This window comes from Stegodyphus dumicola, chromosome 9, assembly GCF_044657685.1.
Source record: "Stegodyphus dumicola isolate Sdum_Otavi_A_Nest chromosome 9, ASM4465768v1".
In the NCBI taxonomy this organism is placed as follows: domain Eukaryota; kingdom Metazoa; phylum Arthropoda; class Arachnida; order Araneae; family Eresidae; genus Stegodyphus; species Stegodyphus dumicola.
In genome coordinates this window covers 4,482,740-4,503,193 of record NC_140776.1, presented here as the reverse complement: position 1 = coordinate 4,503,193, position 20,454 = coordinate 4,482,740, and the positions used below count along the sequence as shown (strand labels likewise).

Genomic DNA, 20,454 nt, shown 5'->3' with positions numbered 1-20,454 from the left:
GCAAGGTTCTGAAAATTTTATTCATTTAATTTTCCTCTTTCTCAAGACGTTCAGAAAGTGAGCTTACTAAAATTTTAAAATGTATTTGTCTGTGATATAATTGTTTCCAGCTGATTTGCTAGTGAGCATAATTTGGGTGCATTGACTATAACTGATAAAGTAATAACAGCGAATTGTTTCAAGAAAAAAAATATATCATGCTCTGGATGGTTCTGAAAATTATTACACTTCAGGAAAGAGACTGAAAGGCGACGGGGATGAAGGGGATTAAAAAATGAGGCATTAAAAAATGAGCATTAAAAAATGAGGCTAGACATCAACAGTGAATAGCAATAAGTGCGGATAAGATAAGAGTAGTAGAAATGAAGAGAACTTAAACTTTCTAATGTTAATATTATTATGCATTCCTACTGGAAGGATGTTTCTTTTAAAGAAATAATATTGCGGCAGTTAGTGGTAGTTTATTAATGAATTCTTTAATTTATTTTATTCGTACTATAATTCTACGGATTCTACGGAATTTAATCTACGGAATTTATTCTAGTATTTATGTTATTCTTATCTATTATCTTTTATTTATTTATTTTATTTATTATTTATTTTTATTATTATTTATTTATTCTACGGAAATAAATTTATTCATATAATTTTTCTCATTTGATTTTCTTACGATAACGGTAATAAAACAAAGGGTGAAAAACATGCGAGTAAATATAGTACTTTATTTAAAATACTCATACAAGTTGGTATAAATTTCAGTACCTTCTAAAATATAACTATAGCGAACTCAGAAAGTACAAATCACTAGTTCAAATCAAGTTTACCTTTAGCTTAATGAAATTTTAGTTTTATTTAATTTTAACGAATTTCCTGTTTGGTTGCAAGTAATGCAATTCACTTATATTTCACATATTTAAATTCTATAAAATCATTTAAAGCAAATATTCAGACCAGGAACCGAATTAGTTTTGACAAAAAAATCGCATTCTGGTAAGTCTTAAAGCCTATTACTATGTGTATAAGAAGCAATAAAATGTTACCATTAATTAGTTTTCCTTCAAGTTGTAAATGTTTTAAATTATGGTTGTTACGAAAAATGTTGTCAACTGAATATCGGTATTTCAGTTGCAGATTTGCATTTCCCTTTTGGTTGCCCTTTAATGCCTAAACTTATATGTTTCTGAATCGTTGAAATCATGTTCAGTAAATAATGTTTGAATAGAAAAATAGTTAAAATATTAAAAATTAATTAAAATGCAATTAACCAGTCTTTGATCTTCAGCTCATTCTAACTACACGGCACGCAAAATCTTTTCATAAGGAACTCAAATAAATATTTGCACTATAGGTACTATTTTTATTTTGCAGTAAAATAATATGCTGCTATACTAATTTTAAACTGTTTCTGAACTTTCAATTAAAAATATTACCATATATTGCATTCTAAGTGATTTAAATAAAACTCAGCAGACATTAATGCAAATTCAAATTACATGGAAAATACAGAGCATCTACGCCTCTTTATCACATTATCACGTACCATTTTTGAGCCTCTACGCCTAGTGTTCTACAATGGAATTTGAAACGTTTTATGACTTAATAAATTTTTCTTTGTACTGAAAAAAGTATAAATTGTGAAATGGAATCAAAATTCACCTGATTTATATGGATATGCAACTATCAAGCAATTTTTAATTTCCTAATTAACTTTTGAATATTTACTTATCGTTTTGAGTTCAACTTCTTGAGGAATGAATCAAAAAATGTAAGTCTCCGAATTGAAAGAAAAGTAGATGGTCACATAAATTATTTTATTCAAATTATGGAGAATTTTAATTTTTATAATAAGAAAAATGTTTCATGTCTGGATTAATAATAAAAACAAAAAATAATTTCTTTTTATGCGATCATAAGTTCACGATTAGAAGTTTTCAGGATCGAATTTCGGGAACCATATTACTAAAGACATTATTAAAATACTAAACATATTACTAAAGCTACCTTATATAAGTTTTCGAATGGAAATTCTAAAAGATAGTTTGAGGACGTAAAAATTAATTTAGTATATATAAGTAAATATTTAAATTATTTTCATTGCATTGTCTATTATTGTGCATCGATTTACTTGGTTGCTTGTTTCTCTTAGACTTTGTTTTGTATTTGTGCCACATGTTTTGAATATAAATAAATGACTTATAGATGAAAATTTTAGTCTTTAAGTTTTTAGTGTGACAACCTTTAAATTGTAAAGCAAATAGTTCAAGCAGAAAGCTAGATAGAGCAAATACTCTGCTCACTGGTTTTGACAACAAATTCTTTTCGAAGTTTGTTAAAATGTATGTTATTCTAGGCCTTTGATCGCGTTACACTGTATAAACGCGGTTCTGAGAAACAAGCGTCTAAACGAAGTCTTCTGCCCTCTGATAGGATCGGATCTCCGTCACACACTTGAAGATTCTGCAATTGACTATGGTCGAAGTGTCTCATCTTTTCACGTATTCGCATTCCATGGCCCTCGTCTAGAAGCTTATTTAAGGTCGCGGGCGATCATGGCCCTAGAACAACATACATTTTAACAAACTTTGAAAAGAATCGGTTGACAAGACCAGTGAGCAGAGTATTTGCTCTATCTAGCTTTCTGCTTGAGCTATTTGTTTTACAATTTAAGCGTTGTCACACCAAAAATTTAAAGACTAAAAATTTCATGTATAAATCATCTATTTATATTCAAAACATGAGGCACAAATGCAAAACAAATTCTAAGAGAATCAAATATACATGCAACCAAGTAAATTAATGCACTGCAATGAAAATAATTTAAATATTTACTTATATATACGACAAGACGTTTTTTCCTCCCCAATCTATCTTTTAGAATTTCCATTTGAAAACTTATATAAAGTGGCTTTAGTAATATTTTTAGTACTTTAGTAATGTCTTTAATAAAATGGTTCCATTCTTTCCTGAAAACTTCTAATCGTGCAGTTATGATCGCATGAAAAGAAATTATTTTTTTCAGTTTTTCTTGTTCACTTTCATTGAGGTTCACTGAGATATTCCAGAGGTCCTTTGAGATAATTAATAAGTACTGTTTAAAAATAACAGCGGAATGCCAGTTTAAATCCTAGAATCCAGGATTTCTTCAGAAATTAATACGTTTCTTGAAATAACAATTTTGACCTTGTGAGGGCCAAACAGTTTCTTCGAATCAAGAAATCAGCTGATTTCCTCGGAAACAATTGAACGGCCTTTTTCATTACCAAATATCCCTGCACTGGAAAATTAACCATTGTTCTCAAATTTCTGTTCCACAAGTAGCGAAGGATCTACGTTACATTTTAACTTAAAAGGACCTAGATCTCTATCCCACAGAATTATTTGTCTTAAAGCGCGGGACAGAAACGAATTTAAATGTTCTCATTAAGCTATTCAGTACTCCAAAATTCCATTAAAATTATCATAAACGATAGAAATATGCAATAATCTCATTGCCACCGCACAATCCTATAATCGCTAACTATGTGATTAGTATTTTGATACGCTAAACATCTTTAAACATCTTCTAAGTGATCATGCAGTAAAAAAGGAACTTAAAAATACAAGATAGTAGTAAGATAAATAGGGAAGAAGGAAGAATTATAAATTATTACCAGTTCTTCTTGAGCTTAAAAAAAGTAGAATATTTCAAATAACATTTATCTTCATTGCTTTAAACAAGTGGTATTTTGTAGGACTAAAGGGAAAAATAAATGTATTTCTAAATCCTACAATATATCGACTGAAAATTTCTAACTTTACTTCTGCTTACCATCATATGCAGCCAAGATAAAATCAAATGGTGATGATTAAAATCTCACAGCTAACGTATAGATAGCAATCGATTCTTCTATCCTTTTATTTTATGTGACTCAAGCTGCTATATGTTTTCTAAGTTTTTATATTTTTAAGCTTATAACTTTTAACGTTTTTTGTTTTGAAAGGACTTGTGACGTTAAAGCTAAAACGTCACAAAGTCCTCTTTTTAAAGGAAATTCAATACATTATTTACCGTAAAAATTTAGTCATCACTCAACAACAGAAGTAACTACTTTTACTTAAGAAAAGAATCGAAATATTAGCATCATTATATATTCATATATATGTAATGTTCTCAGTTATTCCAACACATCGTGAGCGAGTGGTGAGGCTATTCCATTACACGTTCTGGCAGATGATTGAAGCACGGAGAGAAATGACGACTCAGGACTTTTCACTTTTAACAGCAAGCCTATCTTTATTTTAATTTATAGCAGATGACTTTTTCCAGATGAAGTTAATCAAATAATTTATTCATTAATTGAACTATTAGATACGACTGACTTTAAACTTTAATACGTCATAACGTTCTAACAAATAAAGAGGAGCATAGCGGAAGCGTTAGCAGAACGAAGGGGCATCTGTGTAGGAGAACTTATGACGCAGCATTTATATGAAAGGTTATGTAACAGAGTAGCTTCTAGAAAAATGTAGAAAAACTTATGACGCAGCATTTATATGAGGAGGTTATGTAATAGGCGCGAATGTTCTAGAAGGTACTGGGTTAGGGGACGATCCTGAATTGCAGAAAATTAATTAAAGGTTGCTGGCTCGCAAAGAGCAAAGCCATCGTATTTTTTTTTTTTTTTTATATTTTACATCTTCCCTCCGTCAAAAGGAGAGGCCGGGGTGAGAAAAGTATTAGGACAGGAGTAAAGCAAAAGTATGAGATAAGACACAAAAACATCCAGAACATAGCGTACAAGCTTTAACTATGACCTATCATAGTTCATGACTTTCTCATATAAAATTTTGACTTTATAGCATATGAAATTTTGAACATTAAAACTATGAGTTATAAATAAATGTACAATATATGACCAATTTTAAGACTATAACGTAATAAATATGGAATACTGATAAATAAATAAGTTATAATTACAAAAGTCCTCAATTTTGTTAAAAATGTCCATTTTTTTTTAAGTCCTTTTCATAAAAAGAGTTCGAATAGAATGAAAATATCTGGTAAAATCTCGAAATGCCAGATAGTCCACAAATATGATGCATGTTGATAGTTCACAAATATGATGCATTTTTTTTCGCTGAATATGTTTTTATAATAATAAGCTTTGATTAGAAAATATGTTAAATTTTTCTTCCTTCAGATAAAACTTAGAAAAGAAATAGATTATACAATTTATGAATAATATATTATGTGCATTTTTTCCTCTCATCGTAGGCAATTAAAGATTGACATATTTTACACTTCGATACAAAATATTATAATTATTCAAAAAACAATTCAATATAAATAATACTAGAATATGAACACTTTGACTTTAAAACTATGGCATGTCCTCGCCAACAGATCAGCGTGATTACTTGCTGATGGCTGGGGGGTGCTAGGTACAAATATCGAAAAACCTCCGTTGCCTAATACAAGGTAACTGGTTTTTGGCATTGTACATCACCATTGTAATCACAAAAAGTGGTTTTAGAAAAATAAAAGATCATATAAAATCAAAATTATAAGACAGACAACTTGTATAATCAAGTTAGTCTTTTTTATAATTTTTTAAATTAGAAACAAATATTATTCTACAATAAGAAGAAACTTTTTGCTACAAAATTATTCAAATTATGTGAAAAATATAAAAGGTCAAGATCGCAGAAAAATTTGTCATAGTCTGGAAAATAACTTGTCATAATTAGGGTTTAAGTCTAAATCAGGTATTAAAAGTCATAATCAGGAAGATTTTTAATAGAGAATTTTGAAAAAATTAATTTTAATTTTGAACGAAGATAGGAATTCTACTATTTCTGACAGTTAACTTAAACTCACTTGCTGGATTAAAAGGTCTTAATCTAGTTGAATGAACAATTTCTGATTTCTTTTTAGTTAAAGGATTAGGTTTATCTATTTCATAAGTAACTTCAGAATATTGTTTTAAAACTTTATAAGGTCCTGAGAATGGAGGAGATAATTTACGTGTATTAGGGTATTGAAATTTTTCATACATTACTAAATCGCCAATTTTAAAATTACTAGTTTTAAAATGAATATCATACCTTTCTTTATTTGCATTATGATAATCATCAGATCTCTTTTGAGCTATTTTTCTGGCTTCTTCTATTGACGGATACAATTCTTGATTTTGAATTAAGGAATCATAAGGTAATTTCCCATACATTAAATATGATGGAGGGAATTTTGTTACAGAATGAGGGGTATTATTATACTCTTCATTTACTTGGGGTAATAATTTTGTCCATGCTGTATTACCTTGATAAGAATTTAGTTTACATTTTAATCTAGTTATAATAGTTTGATTAACGCGTTCAATTTTACCATTAGTTTGGGGTCTATATGCAGTAGTTAGCAATTGTTTTACATTATTATTCCTTAAAAAGTGCTTAAATTTTGAAGATGTAAAAGCAGCGTTCCTATCACTTAAAATCTTTTTAGGGACCTGAATTTGGAAAATTTGTTTTAAGCAATTTATATAAGTATCTGTAGTTACACTTTTAGAAGCAAAAGTCCAGATATATCTAGTTGCATGATCAATAATTATGTGAATATACTTTTTAGTAGAATTATAACAATTTAAACCACCTACAGTATGAATAGATAATATTTCAAAAGGTTCACTAACTGATGGTAAATTTTGCTAAATCAAATTTCTTTTGTTTACTTTTCTTATTTAACTGACATACTTCACAATCTTTACAATAATTTCTAACATCTTGAACAATTCCTGGCCAATAATATTGTGGAGATAACAAATTTAGCATAGATGATACACCAATATGACCAAATTGTATATGGGCCTTTTCAAGTAATTTCGTACGTAGAGACATGGGTATCACAATTTTGTACAATCTCTGTTTTTTGATAGTTAAGCCATCATTAATTTTCCTATACTTAGTATTACAAACATTATCTAAATTTTGATATTCTTTTATTTCTTCTAATGATAATAAATTAACTTGCAATCTTAAATGTTGACACATAGGATTTCTAGAGAGCATGTCAGCTTCAACATTAGCAGATCCTTTTTTATATTTTATATCAAAATCATACATAGATAATTTTAAAGACCACCTAAATAGACGACCTGTAGGGTGTTTCATATTTTTAAGCCAAACTAAAGCAGCATGATCAGTATGTACAGTAAAATGGTTACCATGTAAATAATAATAAAATTTATCAATTGCATCAATAATAGATAAACATTCCAGCTCAGTAATGGCATAATTTTGTTCATAAGATCTTAATTTTCTAGAATGAAAAGCAATTGGATGTAAACTACCATCAGGATGTTCTTGTTTTAAAACAGCACCAACAGCTTCTTTGGACGCATCAACAAACACATGACAGGGATATTTAGGATTAAACAAAGTTAAAATAGGTCTAGAAATCAATGCATCTTTTAATTTTTGAAAAGCTTTTTGACATTCATCAGTCCAATTATAAGGAATATCTTTCTTAAGTAAATTTGTTAATGGGGCTCTAATTTTAGCATAATTTAGAATAAATTTATGATAAACATTAATACTTCCTTAAAATCTTTGTAGTTCTTTGATATTTTTAGGGGGTTGCAATTTCTTAATAACCTCTATATTTGCATTACTGAGCTGGTATTTACCTGCTTGAATTTCATATCCTAGAAAATTTATTTTTTCTTTTGCAAAATTACATTTAGATTGTTTTAATTTTATATTCTCTTTCTCACATATATCAAATATTATTTTAAGATGATTTAAATGTTCACCAACATTTGGAGAGAATGCTATAATATCATCAAAATAATTTAAAGCAAATTGAATCTGATATTTGTTTAAAATTTGTCTAAGAGCTCGTTGGAAAACAGCCGGGGAATTTTTCCAACCAAAAGGTAATCTAGTAAACTCATACAACTCAAAATTTGTAGTGAATGCCAATTTTTCAGTATCCTTTTCATTTAATTTTATACGACAATAGCCTGATGCTAAATCCAATGTAGAAAAGATTTTTGCATTTGTTAATTGATCTAAAACAGCATCAATTCTAGGAATAGGTTCAGAATCAGTTTTAGTAATTTGGTTAAGCTTCCTGAAATCAATACACAATCTGCGTCTGGACTGCTCGTCTCGCTTATAAGCTAAAGTTAAAGGAGCAGCTTAAGGACTATAAGAAAGTTTAATAATTCCAGCTTTTAACAATTTATCCATTTGTTTTTTAATTTCACTATTATCTTTAGGAGATGCTCTGTATGGTCTATAGGCTATTGGTAATTCAGAAGTTAATATAACTCTGTAAGGTCCAACCCTTATACAACCAACATCATATTTACTTTTTGCAAATATATGATTATAATCATTCAACAATTTCTGTAATTTACTATCAGAATTTTTACTATTATCAAAATAGTTATAATTTTTAGTACTAAGATCATTTTTACATACAAAATTTTCGCTATTATCAAAATATTTACTAGATTGTTCAGCACTGATATCATTTTTACATACATAATTATTTTGGAAAAGCTTGTCTACTTTAACATTTTTACTTACCTATTTTCCAAGATGATACACTTCATAATTATGAAAATTCAATTGTAATTTAAATAATGAAACACATGGTGATGAAAGCAATAAATAATTCAAATTTGAATCTACTACATAAAATATCACATTATTTTCTATTTTACCTACTTTACAGTTTACTTTGATTATTTTCTCTATATGAACTTGACTAGATATTGAAAATATTTTATCATGGGATTTCACTGAAATTTCTCTAAATTTATCACCAATTTTGTTAAAAATTTTTAATGGTAAAACGTTAATTTGCGATCCCGTATCATTACTCCAGTACATAATACCGTATCCAGTACATAATACTGGGAATTTTTTCCTGTCCAATTTGGACATTCACTTTAAAGTAATATCACTTTTTAACTTCTCTTTTAGGAACCGTATTATAATTAATAGCAGGTAATTGTGGATACGGAATTGGCCGATACGCATACTGTAGAGATTAGTATTGCACTTGTTGATAATTAAAAGGTCTCACACTATAGAAACTTTGATAAGGAGTGGCTTGCACTGGTCTGGGATAATAGCACCTCGGAACAGTTTGCCTTGGAGAAACAAATTGATAATTATTATTTCCTAGACCAACCAACGGCATCTGAACGGCAACGGCATTTCGGTGTGTCTATGTTTTGCACTGTTAACAGCATTCTTTGAGACTCAGGAAGTCCTTCCGTAAGTGCTTCCACCATTGTGGAATCAGTTAGTTTCAAGCTGGCTCCTAATTTCAACTTATTACGAAAATAAACATCAATATTATTAAATTTCTCGTATTTTAAAGACACAAAATCACTAAAAGTAACAGATTCCGATGTTGTGAAGTATGTCTCGAAAATATCCTTTATGTTGTTCCAGTCTTTATCTAAACAATCACGTAAATAGAGGGCTAAAGCCTCTCCTCTAATACACTCTGAGAAAACAAATTTCTTTTCCTTTTCTGGAATGTACTTTGCGGCACATTTCTCTTCAAACAATAGAAGATATTTGCTTATTGGAAAATTTGTACTTGTGCCGTCAAAAATACGGAATTGAAATTTCACTGTATCCACAATAGCTACGGATTCTTGCTTATCAGTTGAAATTTTTGTCGTTTTTGAGCGTGTTAGCATTCCAATCACAAAATCTTGAATTTAAGAGTTCGCTTACACATCAATTTGAACACTAAAATCAATCACTTTAGAAGCACTTGATAAAACGCATAACTTTGGAGACGAGGGAAAGCACTTAAGAATCGCCGGAAAAGAAGCACAAGCATCAGACGATCACACACTGTCCTTGACCCACTGTTGAATTTAGAAGCGCGTTATAAATAAATCCAGGAGCTTTTTTCCCACGTAGAGGATAAATCCTGTCGACTAATTAATAACTGTAATGTTTTCAGTTATTCCAACACATCGTGGGCGAATGGTGAGGCTATTCCATTTCACGTTCTGGCAAATGGTTAACGAAGCTGGGGTGATTGAAACACGGAGAAAAATGACGAATCAGGAATTTTCACTTTTAACAGCAAGCATATCTTTATTTTAATTTATAGCAGATGACTTTTTCCAGATGAAGTTAATCAAATAACTTATTCAGTAATTGAACTATTATATACGACTGACTTTAAACTTTAATACGTCATAACGTTCTAACAAAGAAAGAGGAGCATAGCGGAAGCGTTAGCAGAACGAAGGCGAGAAGGCATCTGTGTAGGAGAACTTATGACGCAGCATTTATATGAAAGGTTATGTAACAGAGTAGCTTCTAGAAAAATGTAGAATGCTTAAATGCTAATTGCTTATGCTTATATTAGCCGAGTTGGGCTTTAATAAGCTATATTGATCTAATCCCCTAAGGACAATCAGAATGTCAACTATCAGCTAGTTCCCAGCCGGGAAATCGGAGCGGGTAAGGAAAAGAGGGCCCATCGGCCATAGTGACAAAGTCCAATTATCAAAGTAACTTAACTCTCACCCCTGAGACAAGAGTAATAATCACGTGTATGGAGCTATGAAGATCCAAAAGAAATGAAAATACATGAAATGTGCATAGGATACAGTGTTGAACATGTAATAAACAAATGAAAGTGAAGTAATGCACGCATAAAAATGTGTTATTTACATATTTAAAAACGAGTGGGTTAAGTGACAAAATTGTGATCCCTCATTCTGTGAGCCGTGAAAGGCCTGATATTGTAGTCCTCAGGAATGCAGACATAGTTCAGTACAGCATTAAAGTTTACTTTACTGCAATTCAAACCTTTGTCAAAGAACTTGCTGTTAAGTTTTTGCAGATATTTGTCAATATATTCAACTTGTAAATCATCGTGCAGGAGTTTGTTACGGATGTAAAAATGCGCTCTTGTAATGGTGCGTAAGATTGTGTTTTGAGTCACCTGCAATTTGTTGATATCTGAGCTCGTAGCAGTCGCCCAGACAGGGGACGCATAACACATAATTGGTCTTAAAATGGAAATATAAATCTGTCTTTTCCTTCTCAGATCTAACTGCGAGCTGCGCCCTAGAAGTACCTGTAATTCTTGAGCAATTCCTCTAGTCTTGTTTGCAATGTAATTGACATGCGTACTCCACGTGAGTCTTCGATTCAAGTAAACACCTAAATACTTGGCCTTGTTTACCATCGGGACACGTTGGCCGAATAGGTAAAGTGGCTGAACTGAGACCAGTATTTTCTTCCTTCTAACAAAAAGTAGCTGTGATTTAGCCGCATTGATGGAAATCTTCCACCTGGAGCACCACTCCTCAATGTCCATAATTATATCCTGCATAACAGAAATTGCCCTGTTAGGCTGAATAGATCTGACCGCTACAGCGGTGTCATCCGCATAGCAGGCCAGCAATGTATTTCTGTTGAGTTTATCCCGCGGGAAATCAGCGCATAGAAAAGATAGAGTACTGGGCCAAGACAGGACCCCTGGGGGACGCCTGCAGCGAAAGTTTTGTATCCAGAATGACTTTGCTTGCAGCTAACAGTAAAGTAACGATTTGCAATATAAGATCTGGTGAGTAAGATCAGTTCTCTAGGTAAATTCATCATTATCAATTTATATATTAAGCCCTCATGCCAGACACGGTCAAATGCTTTGGCCACGTCCAGCATGAGCACTGCAGTACAACTCTTATGATGCAGAGCAGAGCCGATAAATTCCACAAGCCTAATCAGTTGTTTAGAAGTGCTAAGTTCGCTCCTAAATCCGTACTGATCTTCCGGAAGTACCTGTAAATAAGGCTGGAATTTCCTTAAAATTATTCGCTCAAAGATATTGCGTATATTAGAGAGCAAGCTTATGGGCCTGTGATTCTCCGCCCTAGTGATGTCTTTCCAGGCTTCGGTAGTAGGAAAACTTTTGCGTACTTCCAGCAGTCCGGGAAGTAGCATAACTTAATGCATATATTAAAAATGCTGGAAAGTCTTGTGATTCCACCGCGCGGAAGGTTCCTGATCATTAAATTTGTAACTCCATCAATACCTGGGGCTTTCTTGGGGTTCAATTTGGAGATAATATCCGTAACTTCTCTTGGATTAGTTAAACCATCGGCATTTAAAACCGTGGGAGCACTTAGCCATTCTTCTATTTTCATTCTGACTTGGGTCTCAAAGTGAATATTACGAGGTGTCTGATTGGGAGAAAACTGCTTTTCAAGATGTGAAGCGAAAATCTGACATTTGTCAGTATCTGAATAAGCAGTCACGCCGTTGGCAATAATTGGCCTATCACACTGATGCGTCCTCTTTAACATTTTTGTAAACTGCCAGAAGGCATCACTGTCTAAGTTTAACTCCTCCATTTTATCATTCCAAGCCTCACACTTTAATTTATGCATTTCAAGTTTAACATGCTTACTGATCCTATTTAACTCCGTTTTAATAATTGGGTCCCGGGTGATATTATACCTCTTTCGCAATCTGTTTCTTTCGGCTATGAGAGATTTTATGTACCTTGGAATCTTAGCGATTTTACAAGACCTTTGAGTAACCTTGGTGGCCTCATAGAAAGAGTCATTAAGACATGTAGTAAACTTATCAATCTCCTTGTCAATATCAGAAGGGCTTTTCATAGCACCTAATTTAGGGAGCCTCACTTTCACAACATTGTGGTACATTCTCCAGTCGGTATGGGTCTTAAGATTCGTATAATTAATACTGGTGATCCCTAGTGTAGCAATCACAGGAGTATGATCAGAGCTTAAGTCGTCTCGAACCTCCAGCACCCTATTAATTCCTGTATTAGACAAAATGATATCTAGAATATCAGGAGTGTAAAAATGTAGAAAAACTTATGACGCAGCATTTATATGAGGAGGTTATGTAATAGGTGCGAATGTTCTAGAAGGTACTGGGTGAGGGGACGATCCTGAATTGCAGAAAATTAATTAATGGTTGCTGGCTCGCAAAGAGCAAAGCCATCGTATTTTTTTTTATATTTTACATCTATATATATATATATATATATATATATATAGATGTAAAATATATATATATAGATAGATAGATGTTTCAACTTTTTCATACTTAGCTGGTAACACACTTAAATTTCGCGTATTTTTTACTGAAAGGTTTAATGTGTCCAAAATTATTGTACTTATAATCTACACCATTTGATTATCTTTTTTAACTTGGAAGGATGAACTTATGACTAAATACAACTTAATCATGTATTTTTAGCCCAAAGGAACGTTAGCTCAGCAGGACTTAGTCTCGAAACAACATTTTGCGTCGGTTCACTATAAACGGTGTATCACTTTTTAAATTTTTGCCACTAAATATTATCGCCCTGTATTATATTTAAAGAAGTTAAATAACGAAAAATCTGCTTTCTCAGATCGTGAAAAAACGACGGTACCTAGGACCATCAAATTTTGAATAACATAATTCTCCACCCGCATGCGCCTGGAAGCCCGAAATTCTTATTTCGAATTCGTTTTATTATCTATTTCATACTTTGCAAATCTGTAACGAATTTTCGATTTACAAAACCAACGATTTCAAAGCGAGTTATGGCAAGAGTGAAAGGGAAAAAAGAAACTCTTTTATCTCCAGTGCGCGAGACTGTCTATCGAAAATTCTAAATATATGTTGTTTTTAAATAGTTTGTGATATTAGTCTTGAATTGATTTTTATGTGGTTTAAGAATAAAGAATATTTAATAAACAAAAATAACACATGAAACGTTAAAAAATGGCCTTTTGAGCTTAATGTAAAACTGAGGACTTTTAGATACTTTTTTTTTTTTTTTTTTTAAATTTTTGTTAACATTTCGTGCACCTTTTTAAAATTAGGTAATGAACGCATCTTAAACTGGCTCAGATTTTAAACAAAATTCGAAACTTATTAATTTTGAGAGGGATCATGCAGCAAAAATGTTTTGATAAAGTTCCTTCAAATTTCCGTCTCCCTCGAGTTTATTCAAAATCAACTCCAATTTAAAGCTGTTTTTCCCCTAAATTTAATCTTTTACGTTGACAAGTTTCGCTTCTAATTCTACTTTGTATATCAATTTAACTAACAATCCGTTTTAAAACATTAAACGTTTTTTACATTATATAGCTTTTCAAATTAAATTTCATTCTAATATTATTAGTTTAAGACTTTTTGTATAGTGTAATGTGTATGAAAATATATGCTACAAAATATATAAAATACCTTTATAATGTTTCATATATTTAATATAATTTTTTTTACTTTACGTTTTTACAGATTTACAATAGTGGATATCGTTACCTTAAAAGGAAAAAATAAAGATGAAATTCGGAATGAACTTGAGGATTTAGCAGACAGTGAAGCAAGGATTATGCTTCTTTTTGCTACAAGGGACCAAGCTAAGGAAATAATGACAGCAGCTACGGATTTAGGACTGACTAGTAAAAACTACGTCTGGATAGCATCACAGACCGTAGTGGGCACTATTCTGGATAGTTCCATTTTCCTCCAGTTTCCCATAGGAATGCTAGGTAACAGTCATGAGATATCTATATTTTCTTTTTCATAGCAAGCAGTCTTTTATTTTGTACCAAATTTGATTTGTGTATCGCTTGAAAGTGTAAAGTATTCTAAGGCACGACATAATTTAAAACAATTTGTTTTTTGACATTTAATTATTACACGACATGATTGTTCTTGAAATTTATGAACGTGACTGTTGAAATAAAATATTGTAAAAAAGAATTATCAGTGAATCCATAATCATTTTTCTGTTAAATGGTACGACGAGACATCATTTACATTACTTTTAATTTACATAAGAAGACATATTTTGGGACCTTCAACTAACAGGCATAACAGGTTCATTCATAACAGGCATCAAAATTCATTCTCATAATATGAGGAGCAACTTTACACTCAAATAATAAAAATGAGAAATGCAATATTTAGGAGATGAATTATTGACTATTGCAATTTTTAGGAGATGAATTATTGTCTTTACGTCCAGCTGTTGCATTTCGTTATGCCGACATCATCGAAAAACTTAGGCCATACCTAAAAATGTACAATGTACTTGTTGATTTTAGCATGCCTACGCTATTTATCATACGTTGAACTAGACAAAGGAAGTGCTTTAATGTAAATGTTGATTTTAGCTAAACAGTATATCATATATCGATCTTATATATATCATGTATCGATCTTATATATATCATGTATCTATATATATTATGTATCGATTCAAACAACGGAGCTGCTTTTGGAGTTCTTCGAAACTCTCTTGACGTCTGAAAACATGCGGCTTCTTCGATTGCCTAATTTCTATACATCATAGTTTTATTAACGAGGTTACCAGAGGAACGAAGTTTACAGAAATAGTCCTAACACTCTATATAACCTGCTTAAGTAACTTCACTGCAGCAATGCATGATGTCTCAGCATTTTAAGCTAAGTATCGAGAAGCATTTGCCGCGTTTTGGGTTTGGTAATAACTGTGGAAAATGATAACCATTTTCAGCATTTTTGTAAAGCAATATATTTCACATTACCTTTCTACTACTTAATAATTGAGTATTCGTCTAACAGGATATGTCTATTAGAGGTAAAATGAAAGTGTGATATTTTTTTGAGTTTTAGATAATTCGAACAACAATTCATTTTTCAAAATTACTCCCCTATAACTTCTTAACTACTCATATTATTACAGAAATACTATATTATTAAGGGTGTTGGAACCCAAAACTTTTAAAAAAATTGTGATTTCAGATTTTTGCATTTTCAAATTCTCTACACGTTTATCTTTCTAAAAATACCATTCTTTAATCTCTATGAAAATTAGAACTGTAAAAAATCTAGTTTTAATTTTTCATCGAATGCTTTGATCAATGATGGTTTTCACACAAAAAAGCGTTTTTTCTCCAAACTTAATTTTGTACTCGATGTACCTTTTCTCAGAAACTACTGCTCACAGGTATCTAAAATTTTTATGGTTTATTTGTTAGGTTTCCTAATATTTACTGATATGATCTTTTTGTGATAAACTGAGAAAAAAAATTACAAAATGTTTTTGTGTCAGAAAAGTGCTAAATTTTACTATGCCTAACAAAATATTCTGTAAATTACTCTAAAATTCAAAATGTTTCAAAGCTCATTTCAGTATAATCGGATAGGCATACTTTAATTACACAAAAACTTTCAAGCGTGTATCTACATCAAATTTTGAGAGAAGGCACATCGAAAATGGCCAATTTAACATTATCGGTATAAGCGTTGCTGATACCCCTTAAAGCAACAAAAAATTCACATTGCTTTTTCAAATTCCAAGTATAGAACTTTAAAAGGGAGTCAGGAAATCGAAGAAGTTCATTGATTTCTCTGTCTCATGCAAAAATCAAATTTCTCACTCTGAAGCTACTTAAAGATAGATAAGGTTTACGAGCAGAAAGAATGGAATAAAAGTATACTATCGGAGTTCAATGTGACACGAACTTCAATTTACATAGTTTGAGTTCTTATAACAATTTGCAGTGCAAATAGGAAATTTAGTATTTTACGAGGCAGCTGTTTCAGTAGCTTTCATGAATTATAAAAAACAATTTAGACATCTATATTTTCTATTTTAGGGTTTAATAATTATGGGACATTTTCTTTTCATTTTACCAAAACAACGATATATCATTAAAATGAATTATTGGACAAGATTTTCCTTCACATTTTTATTATCTAAAATATAATGAAACAAAATTTATATTTTGAATAATTAAATTTCTTACAACGGATAAGGCAACAATTGTTTTGGTTGCAATGAGTGAGCTATTTTCAAAACGCAACTAATAATGTTTGCTATCACAGATGACGATGCATGTAAATGAGTAAAAACATAGTTATACCATTAAAAAATAAAAATTTCCAACTACTAGAATGAGAAGATGTAACGATATCATGCAGAAGTTCTGATAAAGATTTTGTCAATTTTTTCTCAGTTTGTTGCTCCTTATCTAAATATCTTCTGTTGCCATGGTAGTCATTTTAATTGGTCCATAAGAACGCAGAATTAAATAAATATAGCATCTCTTTTATTTGTCTGTAATAAGGCTATTATTTATTTCTTACTCAGAAGTAGCTGATATAAATTCCGAAAAAAAAAAAAAAAAAAAAAAAAAAAAGATTTGAGAGTATCTTTGAAAAGAAGTAGCAAAAATTAAATGAAAAATGTTAAAGCAACTTATATTTCTCTCAGCACTCTGCATAATTTTCCTTTCACAAGTTCTTTTCCAATTAAACTTTTTCTGCTATTTTGAAGAAGAAAGAGGTTTAATCAATGTGCTATTGATGAGAGATATTGAATAGAAGCGTATAGACTATACTTATACATACCTTTATTTTATTTATATTTTTAAAAGCATCAGCTGTGTTATGAGAAATAATCTTTAATTTGATACGTTCCCCCATCATACACTGTGTTTACTCAAAACCTTTTCTTATTCCATACCGAACAACTTTCTAAGTAAGAAATTTTGATTCCACAATATAATTAATCTGAAACTGTACTCTCAGATTAAAGTAAAATTTATTAACTAATTATAGTTAAAAATTAATTATAGTTGATTATAGTTAAAAAAAGAAAACAAAATTGTTGCAAATATGGACAAATGTGATTATAAATTTTGTTCAATTTAATTACATTTCTGAAGATTTAGTAAGAATATTTATTAATTACATTTCATATAAATCTGATACATTGGATTTAACGTTCACATGTACAGTTCACCTAGCTAGTAGGCAGTTAAGCATCAGAATATCATACTCGTTAGAAATATCTTTCGTCCATTTCATAAACGCAAACTACTTCGATATTTGAAAATATTTAGTACTGCATTTCTCTGGAGAAGCCCGCCTAGGCGGTATCGTGGTTAGGTGTAAGGTTAAATACCGAATGGCATGGGTTCAAATCCAGGAGAAGGCATGGTTGTAACTGTTCGTCCCTTCATAGGAGGCAACGATGGCCGCCTATTAGCTGCCTACATAATCAAATGGTACCAATTTTGGCTTTAGGAGTGGCCAATTCTGAACAGGCAAGTGATAGGTTTGGATAGATATAAGATAAAAAAATAGATAAAAAATAAATAAAAAAATAGATAAAAAATAAATAAAAAAATAGATAAAAAAATAATAAAAAATAGATAAAAAACAAATAAAAAATAGATAAAAATAAATAATAATTAAATAGATAAAAAATAAATAAAATTCTTTTAAAAAATTCTTTACAGAAAAACATTGTCTGTTGCCTTTTTAGGAAATAATGTCAAGGAAGTAAAAAGAATAGTTATGTAAATGAGGTTTTCGTATTTATATTCCAAGTAAACCGGAATATAATAAACATACTGTTACGTTTTTCCTATTCTTCTGACACCAGCTGTTGCGTTATTTTCTTACTTCACGTCCGTACGGGGTTCGTAGATTTGGAGTGAATAACGACGACACTGGATGAAGTATCGAAACCCACTTTATTAGCTAGTATTAACAGGACAGCTCCGAAACACGTCTTACAGTCGTCGAAGATCTATTATAAACACGCTGGAACAATCGGCGACACAGCCTTCAGGTTATCAGGCTATCACGGTGGAGACAGCTTCCTGCAAAGCACCCGACTCTGCTTTCCGGAGTACAGCTCCCGACTCTGCTTGGTCGTTCTCGGAACTCTACGTACTCTCGAGACTCTCCACGCTACAACTCGCGATGCACTCGACGACACACGAGCACAGCTCCTGACTCTTCGGTTCAGTCTTTCCCGGAGCTCCACACGCTCTCTCGACGATGCACTAACTGCGATACACTAACAGACTCCTTCAGTGGACTTGACGACCCACTCGGCGCTCGCTGTCCGGCTGTCAACTCGATCGACTCCGCAGGGATTGACTCGCTAGACGAGGCTCACACACTCTTGATGAGAGACACACTTCCTCTCGATGAAGCACACTGACTGACTGCGGACCAGCAGGGTTTATATAGCTTTCGGCTTGTGTTCGGGAGCATTCTGGGCTAAACCGGTAAGAATTCGTTCCAGAAGGTTCTCAATCGTCCATGGTATACCGCCAAATGGGCGATTTCTCGCCAAATGGGGCAACCCTGTCCTCCTTTGCCATTTTATGGCAACCCTAAAACTGCTTTGCGGGGAAGCCATCTTACCGCGCCTATACATTTCGTAACAATACAAACTTAAATTGTACTATATGTCGACCAACGAAATAGCACTTAAAAAAAACCATTATTTTTCTAATGCATTAAACCCCGAATCAACTCCTGCTTTATTTATTGTGTTTTTGTTTATTTTGCATTGAATTTATATTTGGTTTTTAATTAAAAATGCAAGAAACAATATATTATTTTGTAATATAAATATAATATCTTAAATATTTAAATATGAAAATGAATTAATAGTTACGCAACACATCACACAAATTCAGTCGACATATTTATTATACATGGTTGTAGGTAGGAAGAAATCTTTTTCGATCATGTATTGATATTACTGTTTTTATTCGCAGTATGCAGTCTGGTTATTCCATTTCGCCCGCTATTTACACAGCTATATCTTTCAGAGCATTTCCGTTTGCTCGAGAACTTAATGGAATAGCGGTTGTCATGTATAATTCATCGATAAAACTCTATGGAAATACTCTACCCTTACATAGCGAATAATATCCGACAGGTAATATCCATGACGATATGAAAAAGTAAAGCTTGAAAGGAAAATCTATAACTTCCGATAAGGCATTGTGAAAGACTTTGCAAAAGAAATCAGATGCACTAATATCCCTCCTGTATTAATGTATTCTAGATAGAAATGTTTAGAAAGTTAATGATTTCCAAGAAAACGGAATGTTTTTGTCTAAATGTGCCATAAGTATTCCCTTTATTTATAATTTTGCTAATACTTCAGTTAAAACAGTACCGAATCCAGAAGTTTAGAACTGACAAAAATACGATATACGAATCTTTAGTTTAAAAATTAATTGTTATAATTCTTCTGAAAATGTTGATCAATAAATTATAACGAAGGGTAAAAAGATGTTTTTTAATAAAGATAGAAAGATAAAAAGATGATTACGCAGGTTTTGAGATTTGAGATAAAAATCTATTACATAAAATAAAGCTAAATGAAGATATTTTTCTCTGTAATAGCTGCATAATAACAAAGGCGTGATGGCAAAAGAAGTAAATTTAGCATTTGCTATCGTTGGTCATTTCGAAACATTTGAAATCCATATAAATCATTAAAATACATTGTCAACTGACTATTTATTGACAAAACTCTTTCAAACTTCGTTAAGCCAGAGATATAAGATCAGAGATCTTATGTATCCATAATCATAATCAGAGATGTTATATATCTACAATCATAATCAGAGATGTTATATATCTATAATCATAAACAGG

General features: G+C 31.4%; 1 protein-coding gene across 3 annotated transcripts in view; it reads left to right on the top strand.

The window, feature by feature from the left end:
• LOC118192858 (glutamate receptor ionotropic, NMDA 2B-like) overlaps window positions 1-20,454 on the top strand; it is a 152,467-nt gene that overhangs the window by 578 nt on the left and 131,435 nt on the right. For all 3 annotated transcript variants that reach the window (XM_085823174.1, XM_085823173.1, XM_085823175.1), the window contains exon 2: window positions 14,290-14,543. In XM_085823174.1, coding sequence (XP_085679300.1) covers window positions 14,290-14,543 — 254 coding nt within the window. The remainder of the gene's footprint in view (window positions 1-14,289; window positions 14,544-20,454) is intronic.